The sequence below is a fragment of the Aulonocara sp. 'chitande type north' Nkhata Bay genome, linkage group LG13 (assembly GCF_057382095.1).
Source record: "Aulonocara sp. 'chitande type north' Nkhata Bay isolate Kocher_YH1m ecotype deep benthic linkage group LG13, A_spYH_male_GT1.1, whole genome shotgun sequence".
Taxonomy (NCBI): Eukaryota; Metazoa; Chordata; class Actinopteri; order Cichliformes; family Cichlidae; genus Aulonocara; species Aulonocara sp. 'chitande type north' Nkhata Bay.
This window is the reverse complement of record NC_141356.1, coordinates 11,855,890-11,871,723: the sequence shown is the minus strand read 5'-3', so window position 1 is coordinate 11,871,723 and position 15,834 is coordinate 11,855,890. Positions and strand designations below refer to the sequence as shown.

General features: G+C 44.2%; 1 protein-coding gene across 1 annotated transcript in view; it reads left to right on the top strand.

Annotated features, from left to right (window-relative positions):
* Positions 1 to 15,834, top strand: part of arfgef3 (ARFGEF family member 3) — a 53,352-nt gene that overhangs the window by 19,215 nt on the left and 18,303 nt on the right. The window contains exons 15-30 of the mRNA XM_086258736.1: positions 19 to 371; positions 2,735 to 2,901; positions 3,230 to 3,395; positions 4,336 to 4,443; positions 5,070 to 5,285; positions 7,921 to 8,031; positions 9,595 to 9,745; positions 9,882 to 10,196; positions 11,644 to 11,777; positions 12,788 to 12,933; positions 13,860 to 14,039; positions 14,145 to 14,286; positions 14,381 to 14,503; positions 15,237 to 15,340; positions 15,433 to 15,577; positions 15,675 to 15,803. Of these exons, the coding sequence (XP_086114862.1) occupies positions 19 to 371; positions 2,735 to 2,901; positions 3,230 to 3,395; positions 4,336 to 4,443; positions 5,070 to 5,285; positions 7,921 to 8,031; positions 9,595 to 9,745; positions 9,882 to 10,196; positions 11,644 to 11,777; positions 12,788 to 12,933; positions 13,860 to 14,039; positions 14,145 to 14,286; positions 14,381 to 14,503; positions 15,237 to 15,340; positions 15,433 to 15,577; positions 15,675 to 15,803 (2,690 nt within the window). The remainder of the gene's footprint in view (positions 1 to 18; positions 372 to 2,734; positions 2,902 to 3,229; positions 3,396 to 4,335; positions 4,444 to 5,069; positions 5,286 to 7,920; positions 8,032 to 9,594; positions 9,746 to 9,881; positions 10,197 to 11,643; positions 11,778 to 12,787; positions 12,934 to 13,859; positions 14,040 to 14,144; positions 14,287 to 14,380; positions 14,504 to 15,236; positions 15,341 to 15,432; positions 15,578 to 15,674; positions 15,804 to 15,834) is intronic.

The following is a 15,834-nucleotide window of genomic DNA, read 5'->3' as shown; positions in this document are numbered from 1 at the left end:
CTTCCTGCTGCCCACCAGCATGGAGGAGCAGGACCTGTCACGGACAGAGTTTGACTCGTGCGATCAGTACTCCATGGCTGCCGAGAAAGACTCGGGGCGCTCTGACGTCTCCGACATCGGGTCCGACAACATGTCGCTGGCTGACGAGGACCAGCAGTTGTCCCGCGACTTCCCAGGTCACCGCTCCCTGCGCACTGCCGCCCTGTCCCTCAAACTGCTCCGCAACCAAGAGGCTGACCAGCAAAGCGCCAGACTGTTCGTGCAGTCTCTGGCTGGACAGTTGCCCCGCCTGCTGGGGATGTCCACTGCCACGGAGGTGGACATGTCGCTGCAGAACTTCTCTTCCACCTTCTGCTCTGGACTGCAGGCTGGTGAGTGAGGGGAGAAGGGAGGGAGGTTAGATTTACTGCAGTGGAGTGATTCCTGTTCTGCGATCTGCATGAGTTTGCTACTCAAACACACACATATTTGCTCAGGGAGGAGATGGTTCTCCCTGTTTAAGTAAATATATTACACTGCAGGCATGCGCTGGGAATATCAGAGTGCAAAGACAAGACAAATCTCTACTACTGCAAGAACTCAATGACAAGGAGACACGCTAAAAATCAGTTTAAAGAATAACATTTATTGTTTCTTTTTTTCTACAGTAGATGATCTAAATGCTGAGGTTCTCAACATTTTTGTGGTCATGGTTAAATTACATTTTCCAAAGGCCCCTTCCCAGTCCTAACACACCTTTAGTTGGTCTGATTAATAAGATTTCCTCACGCTCACGAACAGCTGCTGTGATTTCACAGCAGTCGTAATGCAGAACATGTCTGCACAGCTGACGGAGGGTGGGTGCTTTGGGGATAAAAACTCTTCAGAAGAAAAATTACGTGGAAATGCCACACTGCCTCGCACACTCCTGGAACATTTATGATATCATGTTTCAGTCTGTCAACCCATCAATCAGGCAAATGAGCCCCATCTCCTTATCCCATCGTCCAATCAGAAGACTGCTGAGATTAGTCTGACTAATGAACACCTTGGCTGCACATTCATTCAACCAATTAGCAGAGTTAGTGACGTCACAATGCACAGGTTCTCATGCTAATGCAGTTTTTTCTGCTCTGTGAGTGGCTTTGTTACTGCATTTTATATTTATTTACATTTCTTTTCATTTTATTTGACCTCAAAGGTGATTATTTTTTGTAACTGAGCGAGGTAATAAAAATCTTGCTTTGTTGGACGCTATTGAGAAGTTCATTCTTTGCTGAATCACTGTTAGTGCAAACAGTCATTTTCTAGCCGTTTGCATAAACAGCTAGCTTTTCCAGCTTTTTAGCTAACACTACTTAGCTTTTAGCTAATGCTAGCTCCTCTATAAGCCTGTTTCCTGTGTCTTGACTGACAGGTCTGTAGCTTCTCACTGTTGAAGGTTCTCCTGAGCTCCTCCATAAATACATGAGATTGAGAAAAGAGTCTTAAAGAGTTTTTTGGACACAAAAGCTTTTTTAAATTAATGTACAATATATATGCATTTTCTAAATCACTCTAAATTTGATGATTTAGAAATCAAGACCATTACCTGAGGGGTCGGGGAACTGCCAGAGAACTTCCAGCCTGCCTTGTCTTATTTTTTTCTAATTTCTTTCAAGCCCATCTGTGTTTTTACCTCCTTATAATTAAAACAATAAAAGTTAAAGAAGATGTTTCTGTTCTTCACACCTTCAGAAGTTAACTCTGGTTGTTCCTTCTAATAGATAATAGTGACAGTCGGGGTACCTGAATGGATGCAACGCTCTTTTCTTTGAAGTTTCAGTAAAAATCAGCTGTAGCAGAAAATATTGCATCTCAAATAAACAGCATAACTGTGTAGTGGAAGAAAACATCAAGCTTCAGATGCGGTTTTCTGTATGTGTGCGCTGCTTTGAGGAAACCTGGTAAAATATTCAGGAGCTTAAATGAGTTCACTTTCGGTTTCTGGTGCAGATTGGGCTTCCTCTCTGTGGCGGTGTCCTGTGTGGGTCGTGGGTGTTGTTGTTCTTTCATAAACTCTCTGGTCTTGTTCCATGCTTGTTTTTAAAACCTCTAAATGGCTCGAATATGTGATTAAAATCCCCGTAACATTGTTGTGTAATGTTTCTTTTGCAACAGATTTGGCAGGCGGTACTTCAGATTAGTTTTTTGTACTTTTTTATAAGAGCATCAGTTTATTATCAGTACAAATTTCTGTTCTGACTGCGGTGCGGTAACAAAGACCCTCTTGTATGCACAGGTCGCTGACGTCAGGGTTTTGCTGGCATGGATTTTGCTTTTTCCTGTTATTTGTCATCGGTGTGTAGTTTAAATGCAGTACGTTTATTTTCTTACAGTTATTAAAGAAAACTTTTTGCCTTACAGTCATGACATCCATCGCTAAGAGCAGCAGCATCAGCAGAGCAAAATTATGACTTAAATGAAATGTTACGCTCAGCTGACTTAATGAAATAGTTTGGACTTTAAATCCCCAGAGCAGGTTTTTGATTAAAACACTTCAGTCGCCTTCAGCCAACAGATTGTATCTCGCTGCCTGCTCTCACCTGCACACTCCCTTTCATTGGCTCTCTCACTGTCTCAGTTTTCTTTCTTTTTCACTTGTGCTGTAGGTGTTATTAATTCATATATATATAATCCATCACATTTGACCTCTGAGAACACCGACACGTCCTCTACAGATGTAACTTGTAATCCTAAATCTGTGTCCCTGCAGGCGGCATTCACTCCCCAGGTTTCGAGACAGGCGACACTCTGAGCTGCCAGTCTCTGATGAACGCAGACGGCCTTTACCTGGTGTCTTACTACGCTCTGCTGCTCAATCTCAAACTCTGCTGCTGCGGCTACTACAAGCGGCGAACGCTCACGCCCGTCCTCAGCCTGGTGAGAGCGAGATTCGTTTCCTCCGGTGTTTAAAGACAAAGATTCAAAGATAAGAAGTAAAACCAAACCAATGCAACTACATCCTGTAGTTTCAAAGAATCCTCTTTGTGCAGCATTGCTTATTTAAAGGTATAGATGTATCTTTGTGTTCCTCTAGCCACACAACGACCCAACTAAATACTGAATCAGCTCTACTTAGACATTTAAGCTACTTCAACTTTATCATCAAAAGTACAAGAAAATTAAAAAAAACTTCCCGCCCTGAATATAACAGCACTGAATTGGATGCAGTCACACTGAATGGGTGGACGTTTGTTCTGTTGTGCAGAAGGAGTTTGTGCGTCTGATCCAGAGCAGCGGCGTCCTCGTGGTTCTGTCTCAGGCCTGGATCGAGGAGCTTTACCACCAGGTGCTGGAGCGCAACCTGCTGGCTGAGTCTGGGTTCTCGGGTTCTTCAGAGGACCACACACTGCCGCTTATCACCATGCTGACAGGTACACACACACACCTGTACAGTTTCTACGTGCTCAGCTAGTCTCCACACACTGGCTCAAAAGGCCTCTCCATAACAAGGGAAAAATATTGATTAAGAGATAAATGAAGCAACAGTATTTATTATGAAAGGTGCAAAAGAGTGTGTGTGTGTCTTAGCCACTGAGAGAGCCCCTTATGCTACACTACACTGTCCAGGTGGCTTCAGATGACTGACAGAGAGCTCCCCCTACAGGCCTCACCAGCTGAGCGCACCGCCCTGCCCTCCTCTGTCCCCAACACTACGCAGCTCCCTCCAAACTACCTCCAGCTCATCCTCAGTCGTACTTGGTGCCCATCATCCAGATTATTATGATCAGTTTAGGTGTAGGACAAAATGACACAGACAGAAAAAACCCAACATAGTATTCACACAGTAGCCCACATAAACCTACCCTTAAATTCAGCTTGTAGTTCACGCCACACCATCAGTTTCATTTTACTTAACAAAAAGTCCCAGTTAAAAATATCTTTTGCTATCCTTGACTGTATCATCTCCAAATAAATTATTTGTTCCTGCAAACAGGGACCTGGCTAAATTCTGGTATTTATAGTAATGCCTATAATTGCTCACATCCTCTCCACGGGCAACTTTTTATCTGTTCAGTTACTGAGCTTTTCTATTAGCAGGGACCTAAAGGCTCTGTATGTTAATCCATAGACCTCCTAAATCTGTGTCTGAGTTTGGATAGTTTCCTCAGGGCTGCCTGCAGCACAAAAGGTAGAGCAGGTCATCTGCTAATTGAAAGGTTGGTGGTTCGAGCCCTTGCTGCTCCAGTCTGCACGGCAGACTGAAGATACTGAACCCCAGTTTGCTCAGACAGACTTTGGGATTTATTATATGTAGAGGGTATAAATTCAAATACTTGACATGTTGTGACTTCTCTGTTCCTCGTCTCTTAGACATTGACGGCTTGGGCAGCAGTGCAATCGGAGGTCAGCTGATCAGGAGAGCGTCGAGCCACGCGCCGCTCGGCTGTGAAAAGCCGTGCAGTGACGCTGTGATGGCAGGTCAGTAGCACTTACTGAGAACGTAGTTAACATTTAATTCTCCTCAGTCAGCAGCTCTTCATTCACAGGGTTTTCATGTTTGGATTATATTTCTGGGGAGCTTTACTCGAGTTCGCTGAGCCCGTAATTGCTACTAAAGTGCTGCGCTGGTAATCAGTAGAAACCACAACATTAGCAGAAGTATCTCAGAGCAGAGCTGCATGGTCAAGACATGCAGGTTTTTTAAAGATTTTGTATTTACTGGTGCATTAATGATTGCAAAACATAACAGATGAACATTTGTAAGTTTCATGTCCTGCTGCAGAGTCGGTCTGCAGGAACGTTGATAGGAAACCTGCAGGTTTTAAATATAATCATGCTTCAGTGATGTTGTGTGTTTGGATTTGACCTGCTGTAACTGAAAGAGCAAGAAGCTGCATTGCAAACGAAAGATGAGACAAGCTGGGGAAAAAAGGGTAGCTGGGTAGAAAGAGGGCAGTGAGCACCTGTGCTGTTTCCTGCAGGATTAAGCCAGACTCTAACTGCTGCTGGCTGACTCACCCCTGACATTTATGCTCATCTTGTGTGTTTTGTGTGTGTCACCATTTAAAAAAACGACCCTTTTTTTTTTGCTCTGTGTTTTTCAGGAGCTGTGTTCTCACGCTTCATCCTCACCGGTGTTTGGAAAAACCTGATCGATGTTCTGTCCACACCGCTGACCGGTCGCATGGCGGGCAGCTCCAAGGGCCTGGCCTTCATCCTGGGGGCAGAGGGGGTCAAAGAGCAGAGCCAGAGGGAGAGAGACACCATCTGCCTGAGTTTAGACGGCCTGCGTAAAGCTGCTGCGCTCAGCTGCGCCCTGGGTGTGTGAAGCATGTTTCATGTGCCTGTATTAATAAGACAAATGCATATCATCTTCTCTCATCCCTGTGGGGGAGGATTTGTGCTCCCTCCCTATAGCACAGGCAAAGGTCAGGATTATTCACTAGACATCTGTCCTACAGCTGGAGCAGATTCTAGGTATGTACAGTATGAACAGTAATTTCTATTAGCAGCTCAGCAGCCACTCAGCACTGTTTTTAATCAGCACGTCCTGTCGCAGCTCACTAAACTCGAGGACTGATTTATTTAGGGGCCTGAAGAAGTGCAGTGTGAAACATGTTGTAAACGCTTAATCCAAATATATCTGTACTGTGGATTCAAATATTACACTTATATCACAGCATGCACACACAGATGTTTTGACTTGGCCAGTGTGATTTCTTCTTCACGTGATTTGTGTCACAGTAGTAATATGTTATAAGATAGGAGATAACATGCTAAAGATACGAAACATTGTGCTAAAATATTTCTACTTCAGATTATTTTCTGCAGCAGTTACAACCTCTCTTTCTTTGTTTGGTATTTAGCTGTAAAACATTTTCCATCACTGGTTTAGCATTAAGACAGTTAGCATAGATAACTTATAAACGTCCTGAGGTTTCAAAGCTTGATGTAATTAAAACTAAATAACAGGGGCCCTAGAGTTGAGCCGTGTGGGACACCGCAGGAAAAAGCAAATGGACACAAAGACTCCGGCACAGACGGTGAAACCTTTGAGATACGGTTCAGTATGAATTTGGTGGAAGAAATACAGAAATAAGGTCTTGATGTAATAAGATAGAACAATGAGCTGCAAGTTATTTGGCCACAGCCTTCAGAAGTAGAAAGACTGAACTGAAATGTCTTTGTTTTCTTCTTCCAGTCAGCAGAATAAGCACGAGAGAGCACCGGGGAGGACTTGCTGTCAGATGGCTTTATTGTTCACTTTTAGCCACAGTAACTGTCAGGATGGCAAATGCCCTCACATGACTGCACAAAGGAAGTCAGAGTGAAAAAGGTTCAGACTGTAGAGGCTGTCAGAGGCAGACAAAACGCTGTTATTCTAATTCTAACATGGAGTTTACTGCCCTCGTGTGAGCTCAGACCCTCTCAGCTCCCGCCACAGCACAGGTTTACTTACACAGAATAATTGAGAACTGAGGGTTTACACAGCTTTTAATTGATATTAAACATGTTTTGGAAGCTTATGGGGTCACAGGGAAATGCAGTCACACTAATGAAAACCGCTTGACACGTGACTTTTTAAGCGATTAAGCACTTTAAACTTTCCCGTTAGAAGTCCTGGACATTCATTGAACCTGAATAGTCGTCTGAACCAAGTGCCAGCGGCCTTGTGGCTGGCCCGCCTTAAAGCTCTGTCCCATGTTTTTAGCTCGGGGATCCTTTCGTTTCCACCTCGACGTTTGGCTGTCACTGAAAAGGGACACCAGAATAACACCAGTGTGCTGAGTGCAGATTAGTGTTCAAACGTGAACACTGGGCGAAGCTGTCAACCATAAAAATATGAGACACAGGTGCTTCCTTAAAACGCTCCAGTTTTAGGCTCATTTTACATTTCATCTGGTCTCAGTTCATTTTACACACTGAATGCAGCAAAGACGATGACTCTCCTCTCTTGCTGGTCTAACTTTTCTCTTCGTGCTGGAAGTGCAGACTGGAGGCCACGTCATGCCCAGTTTTACTTCATACTTTGACATCGTTTCAACACAGCGTGCACGCCTTTTTGATTTAAGTCATGTCAGTTGTTTCTTCACGTTCTCTTGATAACTTGAGTCCATGAGGGCTTTAAATGATCTTTCTAATAAGCACGTTTAAACCATAGAGGGAGATGAATCTGCTGTTGATCATCTGTACTGTACCATGCTTCAAACGTATACATTTAAATGTAAAAACAGAAATTATCAGTAAAGCATTTACTGGGCATTTCATAGTGCCTAAAAATCCCCTCATGGTACTGTAGGCTTTTAATGTTTCTGCCATACTTTGAGCTTTGACTCGTACTCACACGGGGAAGGTTTTGCTGAGTTCTGATTTTCCTTGTCAGCTTGATTATGTATCACATTAATCAAATTTGACACCAGTGGCAGGTGCCCAATAGCAGCCAGCACCTGTTCGACGCTGTGCAGCTCCTCTGGAGGTTAACTGCGAGTTTTACTTCCAAAATGTTAAATGCAAGTATTACAGAGGATGTCAGGGGAAATGCAGTTTACTTATCAACCGCTGTCAGATGTCTGTGAGTATCACTAGCATTAAAGGGCAGTGGCACATCCCCGGGGCCTGCATGGGAGCAAATCAGATTGAAATTAGTGCAGAAGGACTAATGAATATGAATGAACACATGGCGTACGACCTCCTCTGTGTTTGCAGTTGGCACGTTACAGTTGGTGTGTCTCCAGTTAAAATTTTAAACATGTACAGTGGAAATCCCAGAAATCTGTGAAAATGTCTCATTGGTAGATTCTGAATATGGATGATGGCTGAAATGTTGCATTTTTAATGTGCAGGGATGATGTTTTGTGGATGAATGAAACGGCACGTCTTTACTGTGTGTGTGTGTGTGTGTGTGTGTGTGTGTGTGTGTGTGTGTGTGTGTGTGTGTGTGTGTGCGTCTGTCAGGTGTGGCTGCCAACTGTGCTTCAGCTTTAGCCCAGATGGCTGCAGCCTCCTGTGTGCAGGAAGAGAAGGAGGAGAAGGAGGTGGGGGAGACGGGAGACGCTATCGCGCAAGGTATTTTCACAGAAACACAAACACACACTTGTTCGGACGTTTGCATGTAACAGACACACAAAAACCTTAAATTTGAATCAAGCTCATCGTCGTCACACACAATCAAGGGGTAAAACCTCAAATTAGTGCTAATTTGTGTTTTCCTAGTTATAAAACCCAGATAAAGGAAATCTTGACCGTTCATAATCATACATACAAAGAACCCACAGTAAACACATTTGTACACTTAATAAGGCCCCACTTATATCTCAACATGAGATATTGAGACTTGTATTAATATTTATTTATTACTTGTATTATTATTTCCTTAAGTACCTTTAACTGAGTATTTTCCATCTTCTGTTTTTGCTTTTGTCTCTTTTTAAAAAAAAGTTATTATTATAAACTTTTTACACTATAAGCAGAAACATTCTGGGCCACCTTGACCTGCAGGAGCTGCTCGGCATGGAAACCCATGCCGTGACGCTCCCAGCACAGAGGAGCTTGGAAGCTGCTGTGTGCCTCAGCACTTCTGCTCTGTAACTTGATGCGTCCTGACCTCCCGGCTGAGCAGCAGGTCAGGACCGTTGATTGTGGAATATCACGGAGGGAAGAACTGACTTGCTGCAGCGGTGGCGTCCAGTTACAGAACCAGGCTGGAGTTCAGTCAGATCTTCAGAACGACCTCTTCTTTCACAAACGTTTGCAAAGACCGACTGCGTGGCTAGGTGCTTAATGTTATGTACCTGTGCCGATGGGAGTAAAAAGCACCCCCCTTTTCCTTCACTAAACCTTGTGTCCTTGACCTTGATGAAATTGTCATGAGTTCAAGGAAAAGAGGGTGTTAGGAATATTGATAAGGGCTCGAGAAAAGAACTGTGTGCTGAGAATCTGAATGACCTGACACTAACCTGCTTAACATGCTGAACTGAAACTACAGTGTGTAAATGTGGACTACAAAACATCGTACGTACTGCACCTTGCTTTGCTAACAGTACGCAGCAGCTGGATTTGCTAAGGAGCTCACGGTGACTGAACGTCACAGTCTTGGGTATTTTTCCAGGTGGCCTTGTGGCATATACATTTGTAGGAGCTTCCCTTTCAAGAAGAAAATATTTAAATGAGTAACATAGACATGATTTACAAAGTCTGAAGCATGCACTTTACTGCAAAATGCTCAACATTTCTTTGCCAAAAACAAAGCTTATGTCTGTTGTGGTTGTGATCGGTGCTTCCAGGAGCATTTATCTGTTTGGAATAACGGGCCAATTCCTTTTTTCGGCCACAGCCTAAACTTGGAATCATTTCTACTGGAGACAAAAGCAATGATAAAAACAAGATATGGGAACTAGTGACATCTAGTGACAGCTGCTACAAACTGCTGGCAGCATTTACTGGGATGCAACATTAATGTTTATATATTTCCACAACCTGAGAGTGGAGTTTTGTTAAAGCTCATCTCAAATCAGTTCAAGCACAATGTTCAGGGCGTCTGTGATATTTAAAATACACTTTACTGTGTGTGTGTGTGTGTGTGTGTGTGTGTGTGTGTGTGTGTGTGTGTGTGTGTGTGTGTGTCTCCAGTGAAACAGCGTGTTGAGCAGCGTCTGGAGCAGATCGGCCGTCCTCAGGGAGTTCGCCTCCACACAGCTCATGTGTTGTGCATGGACGCCATCCTGAACGTTGGCCTGGAGATGGGCAGCCACAACCATGACTGCTGGCCTCATGTGTTCAGGTACGTTTGTTTATCCTGTAAAATATACTTCATATATCATATATATCAAGCTCGGAAATGGTAGTATGTGAAGCTATAGTGGTTCATAAGGGATGAAACTTCAAAAATATGTTCTAGAACTTCAAATCACTTTCAGGGTGACCGAGTACATCAGCTCACTGGAGCACACCCACTTCAGTGACGGCTCTGCCCAGCCGTCCTCTCTGACCACAATCACCCAGCAGAGCCAGCAGATGGCTGGCATCGACCTCGGGCTGGAGTTGAGCTGCGAACCCAGCCCCGAGGCCTCGGACCTGAGCCTGAGCCAGCCGGTCATCCAGCCGCTTTCCATCCAGGAGCTGCTGAAGGAGAGCGGCAGAGGGGGCCGAGGCCTGGACCTGAAGAGCGGCAGCCTGATGACCGGCACCAGCGCCGCCAAGGCCGTGTGCACGCTGTCAACACAGGCCGACAGGTAGAGACTGAACAAATACCACAGCAACATGATAGACTGGATGGCAATCCAGACACTTTCTACATGTGATGTTCCAGGTGTTGCACCAGTGCTGTTAGTTGTGTTTTGATTTTGTTTTATTAAAACCCAATAACTGCACGTGCTCCAAGTTTAAGAAACAGTAAATGAGAAATTCAGCAATTAGATTTCCTTTGACAGTCGGATCAGAGTGGCCCCTGTCCGTATCCTGGTGGTAGTCATTATTTCAGAGAGTCGCTGCACTGAGGTGCAACTTCAGAGACTTGGATACTGAGTTGCTTTATGTTTTTTATATCTTTTTCATTTTATAGGTATTTAATCTTGCTAAAGACTAACAGAAGAGGGGTTCAGTTTTATTTATACTTGCACTCTGACAGCGTTGAAAAGACTCAGTTCTCTCTTTTGTCCACTTTAACTCTGATGAGGTCACAGTTATCTTTCAGACTCTCAGATCTTTCCTGCCGTGCTTTCTGCAGACATCACATCCTGACAAGAGGAAATAAAGTAATGTACGCGATGAAAGGCAAAACAAGAGAATTATGTGGTGCAATATTCATTTTATCTCTATTATTTAATTTTAATTATTGTTAGAAATTAAACTATGATGAACTGCGCAGCCATAACTAATAAGGCTGACCTCTAAAAGCTCGGCCATAATGTCACCACGGGCAACAAGACGGTGGAAATAGAAGCAGACTAACAAGTTTCACAGTGGGTTTAGTTTCTAACTGAAGTGCAGCAGCTGTGTTAGCACCGTGTTCCATTAACAGCCAGCATGACCGAGGCTCTTAATGACTTTATCTTCCAAATCCACGTTTCACCGACATTTGGTGCTCAGCAAGTGTTCCCGAGGTTGGTTTCATAGCCAAAAGATGGCAGTAGTGGAGCTACTGCTGTGTGTGTGTGTGTGTGTGTGTGTGTGCTATGACACACTTTCTTTGATGAGTCATTTGGTATTTGGACCCTAAATGTAAAAGTGAGAACATTGTTTTGTGCTTGTTGTTACTGGACCGACACTCAGGATTAGAGTGAGACTGATGTCCTCACACGTGTACAAACATGTATGCATATGTGCGCGTGCCACTTGTTACGGCTCGCACACGGCCGCAGTAACTGTGGACTTGTTTGCGTGTTCATTCCAAGGATCATCTCTTACATAACCAGTTATCTGGGCTGCTTTTAGGAGCGTATATTAAAAAAAAATTCCCCCTGATCTTTTGGAACAGATGGACTGAACACATTTACAAGCTCAAAGTGGCGACAACCATAGTAAATACTGCTGCACAGGGGTGGCCTATATGTGCTTAGAGGGCAGTGAACAGGGAGGCTTTGCAAGTATTTCAGTGTAGGATGTAAACTTGCATGGCAGCGTTGCTTTTGCACTGTAGACGTTCATGTGAGTGTATGAAATGCTTTCTGTGTGTTTCAGGTTATTTGAAGAAGGGGCCACCAAACTAAACCTGGTTGGTCTGGTTGGTTTCCTGCAGCAGCTCAGAAAAGCTTCTCAGTCTCAGCTGTTTGACTCTCCCACCGAGACTGGAGACTATTCACTGGCAATGCCAGGTACACACTTTGCATTCATTCAGTGCACATTATATTGACTGGCTGACTTTACTCTGACATCAAAACACACACACACACACACACACATAATGCTTCAGTAAATGCATGTGAGCACTCTGGGCAAAAGGCCCCACCCCACCCCTTACTCCATGCATGGGCTGACCATAGACTGTATAAAAAAGATGGACATACTCAAGGAGATGCCACCAATTGGTTTTGGGCTCTACGTTCTGAAACGTGACGAGCTGCCGTCACGTAGTATCTGGATAAAAGGCTGGGATGCTAAGCTATCAGCCAATAATTGCATTAGATTGGTTAGCAAGCTGCATCCATAAAGTGTACAGGTGCATCACACAGACACAAATACCTGCTCACTGATTAAAGTAACAGATTTTAAAAAAATCATTATTACATTTTAATCATCAAACTGGAGTTTTTTGGATGGGCTGCGTGAGAGCAATTATTCTTTGTCAGATATTTGCATTCAGAAATCTTTCAGAAGGCACCAGGAGCGTGAGTGCAGAGGTGCAGATGAGTGACCCAGTGAAACATGTTCAACAGTCGAAACTGTGTTTGCTTTAATAGCAGGTGAAATTGGCCAAGTTAAAAACTGGCTTCTCTTCACAAAGATTTTGGCTTCACTTCAACACAAATAAACCACAGACATCCATTTTTATTTAATAGCTACATTTTCTGCTTTTATTAAACACACCTAAAACAAATTCTGTTACATTTATTTAACTATTGACACACTTTTTTCAGACACACAAAAGAAAATTATCCAAAAAAACCCCATAGAATTTGCATCCTTTAAACATCCTCGGTCCCTTCCTGTGCCCTTCTCGATCTCAGGCCTTGGCCACTGACCCAAGGGTCTGCATAATTGTGAACCATGCTGGGCATACCTTGTTCTCTTTCTTAATTAGTTTCCCTCGTGTGGTTAATTAAAGATGAAGTACAGACAGGAGTAAAGCTCCGAGGCCTTTTTTGTGTCCTCTGCGTGTCTGTAGGAGAAGCCAAGTCAACGTTGGACCGGCGCAGCGCCCTCCATCTCTTTCGTCTGGGTGAGGCCATGCTGCGAATCGTCCGGAATAAGAACCGACCCCTTCTCCACATGATGAGGGCCTGGAGCGTGGTGGCGCCTCATCTGGTGGAGGTAGGATATTACCACCTTGTAAACAGTGTTTTATTTCTCTCCTTCTGTTAACTTCTCAACCTCTCAGTTGCGCAGTTGTGTAACTACAGAAGTTCTAATTGCTGCTCTCACACGAGTTGGAACTACAGACAAAGTCAACGTGTTTAAAAGACAAACAAAGCCAACAGTTTATCCATTCTGCCACATGTGAAATATGGGTTAATCAATCTTCTCCTTTTATGGAGATTTACTTCACAGCAGCAGCATCGCAGTAGTTCAGGCAGGTCTCAGTCTTCTGAGTTTGGGTCTTACTGCACCTCAGGCTGCCTACATGCCTGCCTGTGTATCTCCAAGCCACTTTGCAACCCACCTCCAGCCCAGCTCCTCCTTTTAAGACAGGGGTCTCGAACTCCAGGCCTTAAAAGCCGGTGTCCTGCAGGTTTTAGATCTCACCCTGGGTCAACACACCTGAATCAAGTGATTAGTTCATTACCAGGCCTCTGGAGAACTCAAGACATGTTGAGGAGGTCATTTAGCCATTTAAATCAGCTGTGTTGGATCAAAGACACATCTAAAACCTGCAAGACACTGGCCCTCGAGGCCTGGAGTTCAAGACCCCTGTTTAAAGGTGTCTCTAACCTGATCAGTGTCAAATCTGTTATCACTAATGTCTGCTTGTTCCGTGCTGTGTCTTACTGCTGCTGTTATTCTTTCTATGTATGCACATGGAAGAGTGAAGGGCTCCCAGAAAACTGTGACTGCACACAGAAATGAATCTTCTTTGGATTGTAGCGGCTCTGAAATGAAGTTGTGTAACATCTGTGTAGACCACCTTCTATCTCGCACAGTGGTTTTCCTTTTTTTTAGCTCGGTACACTTCAGGCACTGAGAGAATAAAAGCTTTGATCTGAGGCTCTTTAAACACAAAGTTTTTGTCGTCATCACAGGCTGCGTGTCACAAAGAGCGCCACGTATCCCAGAAGGCCGTTTCCTTTATCCACGATGTTCTCACAGAGGTGCTGACGAGCTGGGCGGAGCTTCCACACTTCCACTTTAACGAGGCACTGTTCAGGCCTTTCGAGCACATCATGCAGCTGGAGCTCTGCGACGAGGACGTTCAGGACCAGGTGGAGTCGGATCTCAGTTCCTCAAAACAACCAAATCAGCCAGCGTTGTTCCGGGCTGTGCGTTCAGTTTGCCAAACAGTTTTTCTTGGGTTTGTCTCCCTCCAGGTAATAACATCGATTGGAGAGCTGGTGGAGATGTGCTCTCCTCAGATCCTGTCAGGGTGGAGGCCTCTGTTCAGCGCCCTCAGGACGGTGCACGGTAGCAAGACTGACACCAAAGACTACCTGCTGGGTGAATACTCCATGGGTATGTCTAACAAACTTTTTTCCAAAGTTTATCAGCAGAAAGATTTTTACTGTAAATCTGAGTTTCCTGCTCTCGTCTTATTGTCTTCCTCCAGGGAAGTCTCAGGCGCCGGTGTTCGACGTCTTTGAGGCGTTCATAAACACAGACAACATCCAAGTTTTTGCCAACGCTGCCACAGACTACATCATGTGTCTCATGAAGTTTGTCAAAGGATTAGGTTTGTCTCACTAATGTGTGCGTGCTATTTTTCATTTCAAGATATTACTTTTCAAGCCTTTTGGGATTTTACTTTTCCCGGGATCAGGCTATGTATTTATCTCTTTATTAGAAGCTCATAACATGCAAGTACATTTTGTATTTATGTCACAGTTTAATACATCAGGAGAGCGGATTTATGCATCTGCAGATGCTGAGTGCTTCAGTTTTCTGCAGAAATTTAAGATTTGAGAATTTATGTTGATATGTGCTATTATTATTTCTTTTATTTATCAAAAAAGGCCAAATGCACAAATGCACGGGAAGTACTCATGCATAAATATGTTCCTGTACATCATTAAAATGTTTTACAAAAAAGCACCAAGAGGACACACAAGACACAAAAGCTACTTTTATGTTTTTAAAATCCCAGTTATTCATAATTCCTAAACAATGACTGGGAAGCAATTTTTCTTTTAGAAAGATACTTCATGGTTTTTAGAAAAATCGTCACCATCAAAAGCTTTAAAACCTCACAGAAGGAGAAAGGAGCAAACACGGTGCTGATGACAGTGAGTGGGAGGCGAGCAGCGAGTCAGTGACAAAAACAAGAAAACAGCACCGCAGAAAAAGCGATCCTGTGTTTCTCAGAGACACGTTCTCTCTGAATGACTCGAAACAACTACAGTGTCATCCAAGTGTTTTTTAAAGCTGACCTTTCAAACTCCGGAGAACCTTTATGCTTTTCCGTGCAGGAGAGGTGGACTACAAAGAGATTGGCGACTGTGTTCACGCGTCAGGTTACAGCTCCACAGACCTCTGCCTGCCTGCTCTCGACTACCTCCGCAAATGCTCGCAGGTGGAAGCTCCACAGATATGAGATGTGAGAGCATATTTTTAAGATTTTTCGCTATTATAAAAAAGAAACCGTGTTTTGCATTTGATTGACAGCTGCTGGCAAAGATTTACAAGATGCCGTCTAAGCCGGTGTTCCTGGGTGCGCGGCTCGCCAGCCTGCCGATGAGATCGCAGGAACGCTCGATCAGCAGCGAGGACGGCATGGACTGTGTCCTCCAGGAGTTCGATGACGACACAGGTTTCGCTTTGCTCCTCTCTGTGCTTCACGGTCTTTGTCTAAGACTCCTCCTCCTTTCTCTCTCGTCAGTGCATTTTTGTTGTCTCATGTCCTGCAGGTCTGATCCAGGTGTGGATTTTGTTACTGGAGCAGCTCACTGCAGCCGTGTCAAACTGCCCTCGACAGCACCAGCCTCCAACGCTGGAGCTGCTCTTCACTTTGCTCAGAGAAGTCACCGCAGTGCCAGGTGATAAACTTAAACACAATCCAAAGAAGAA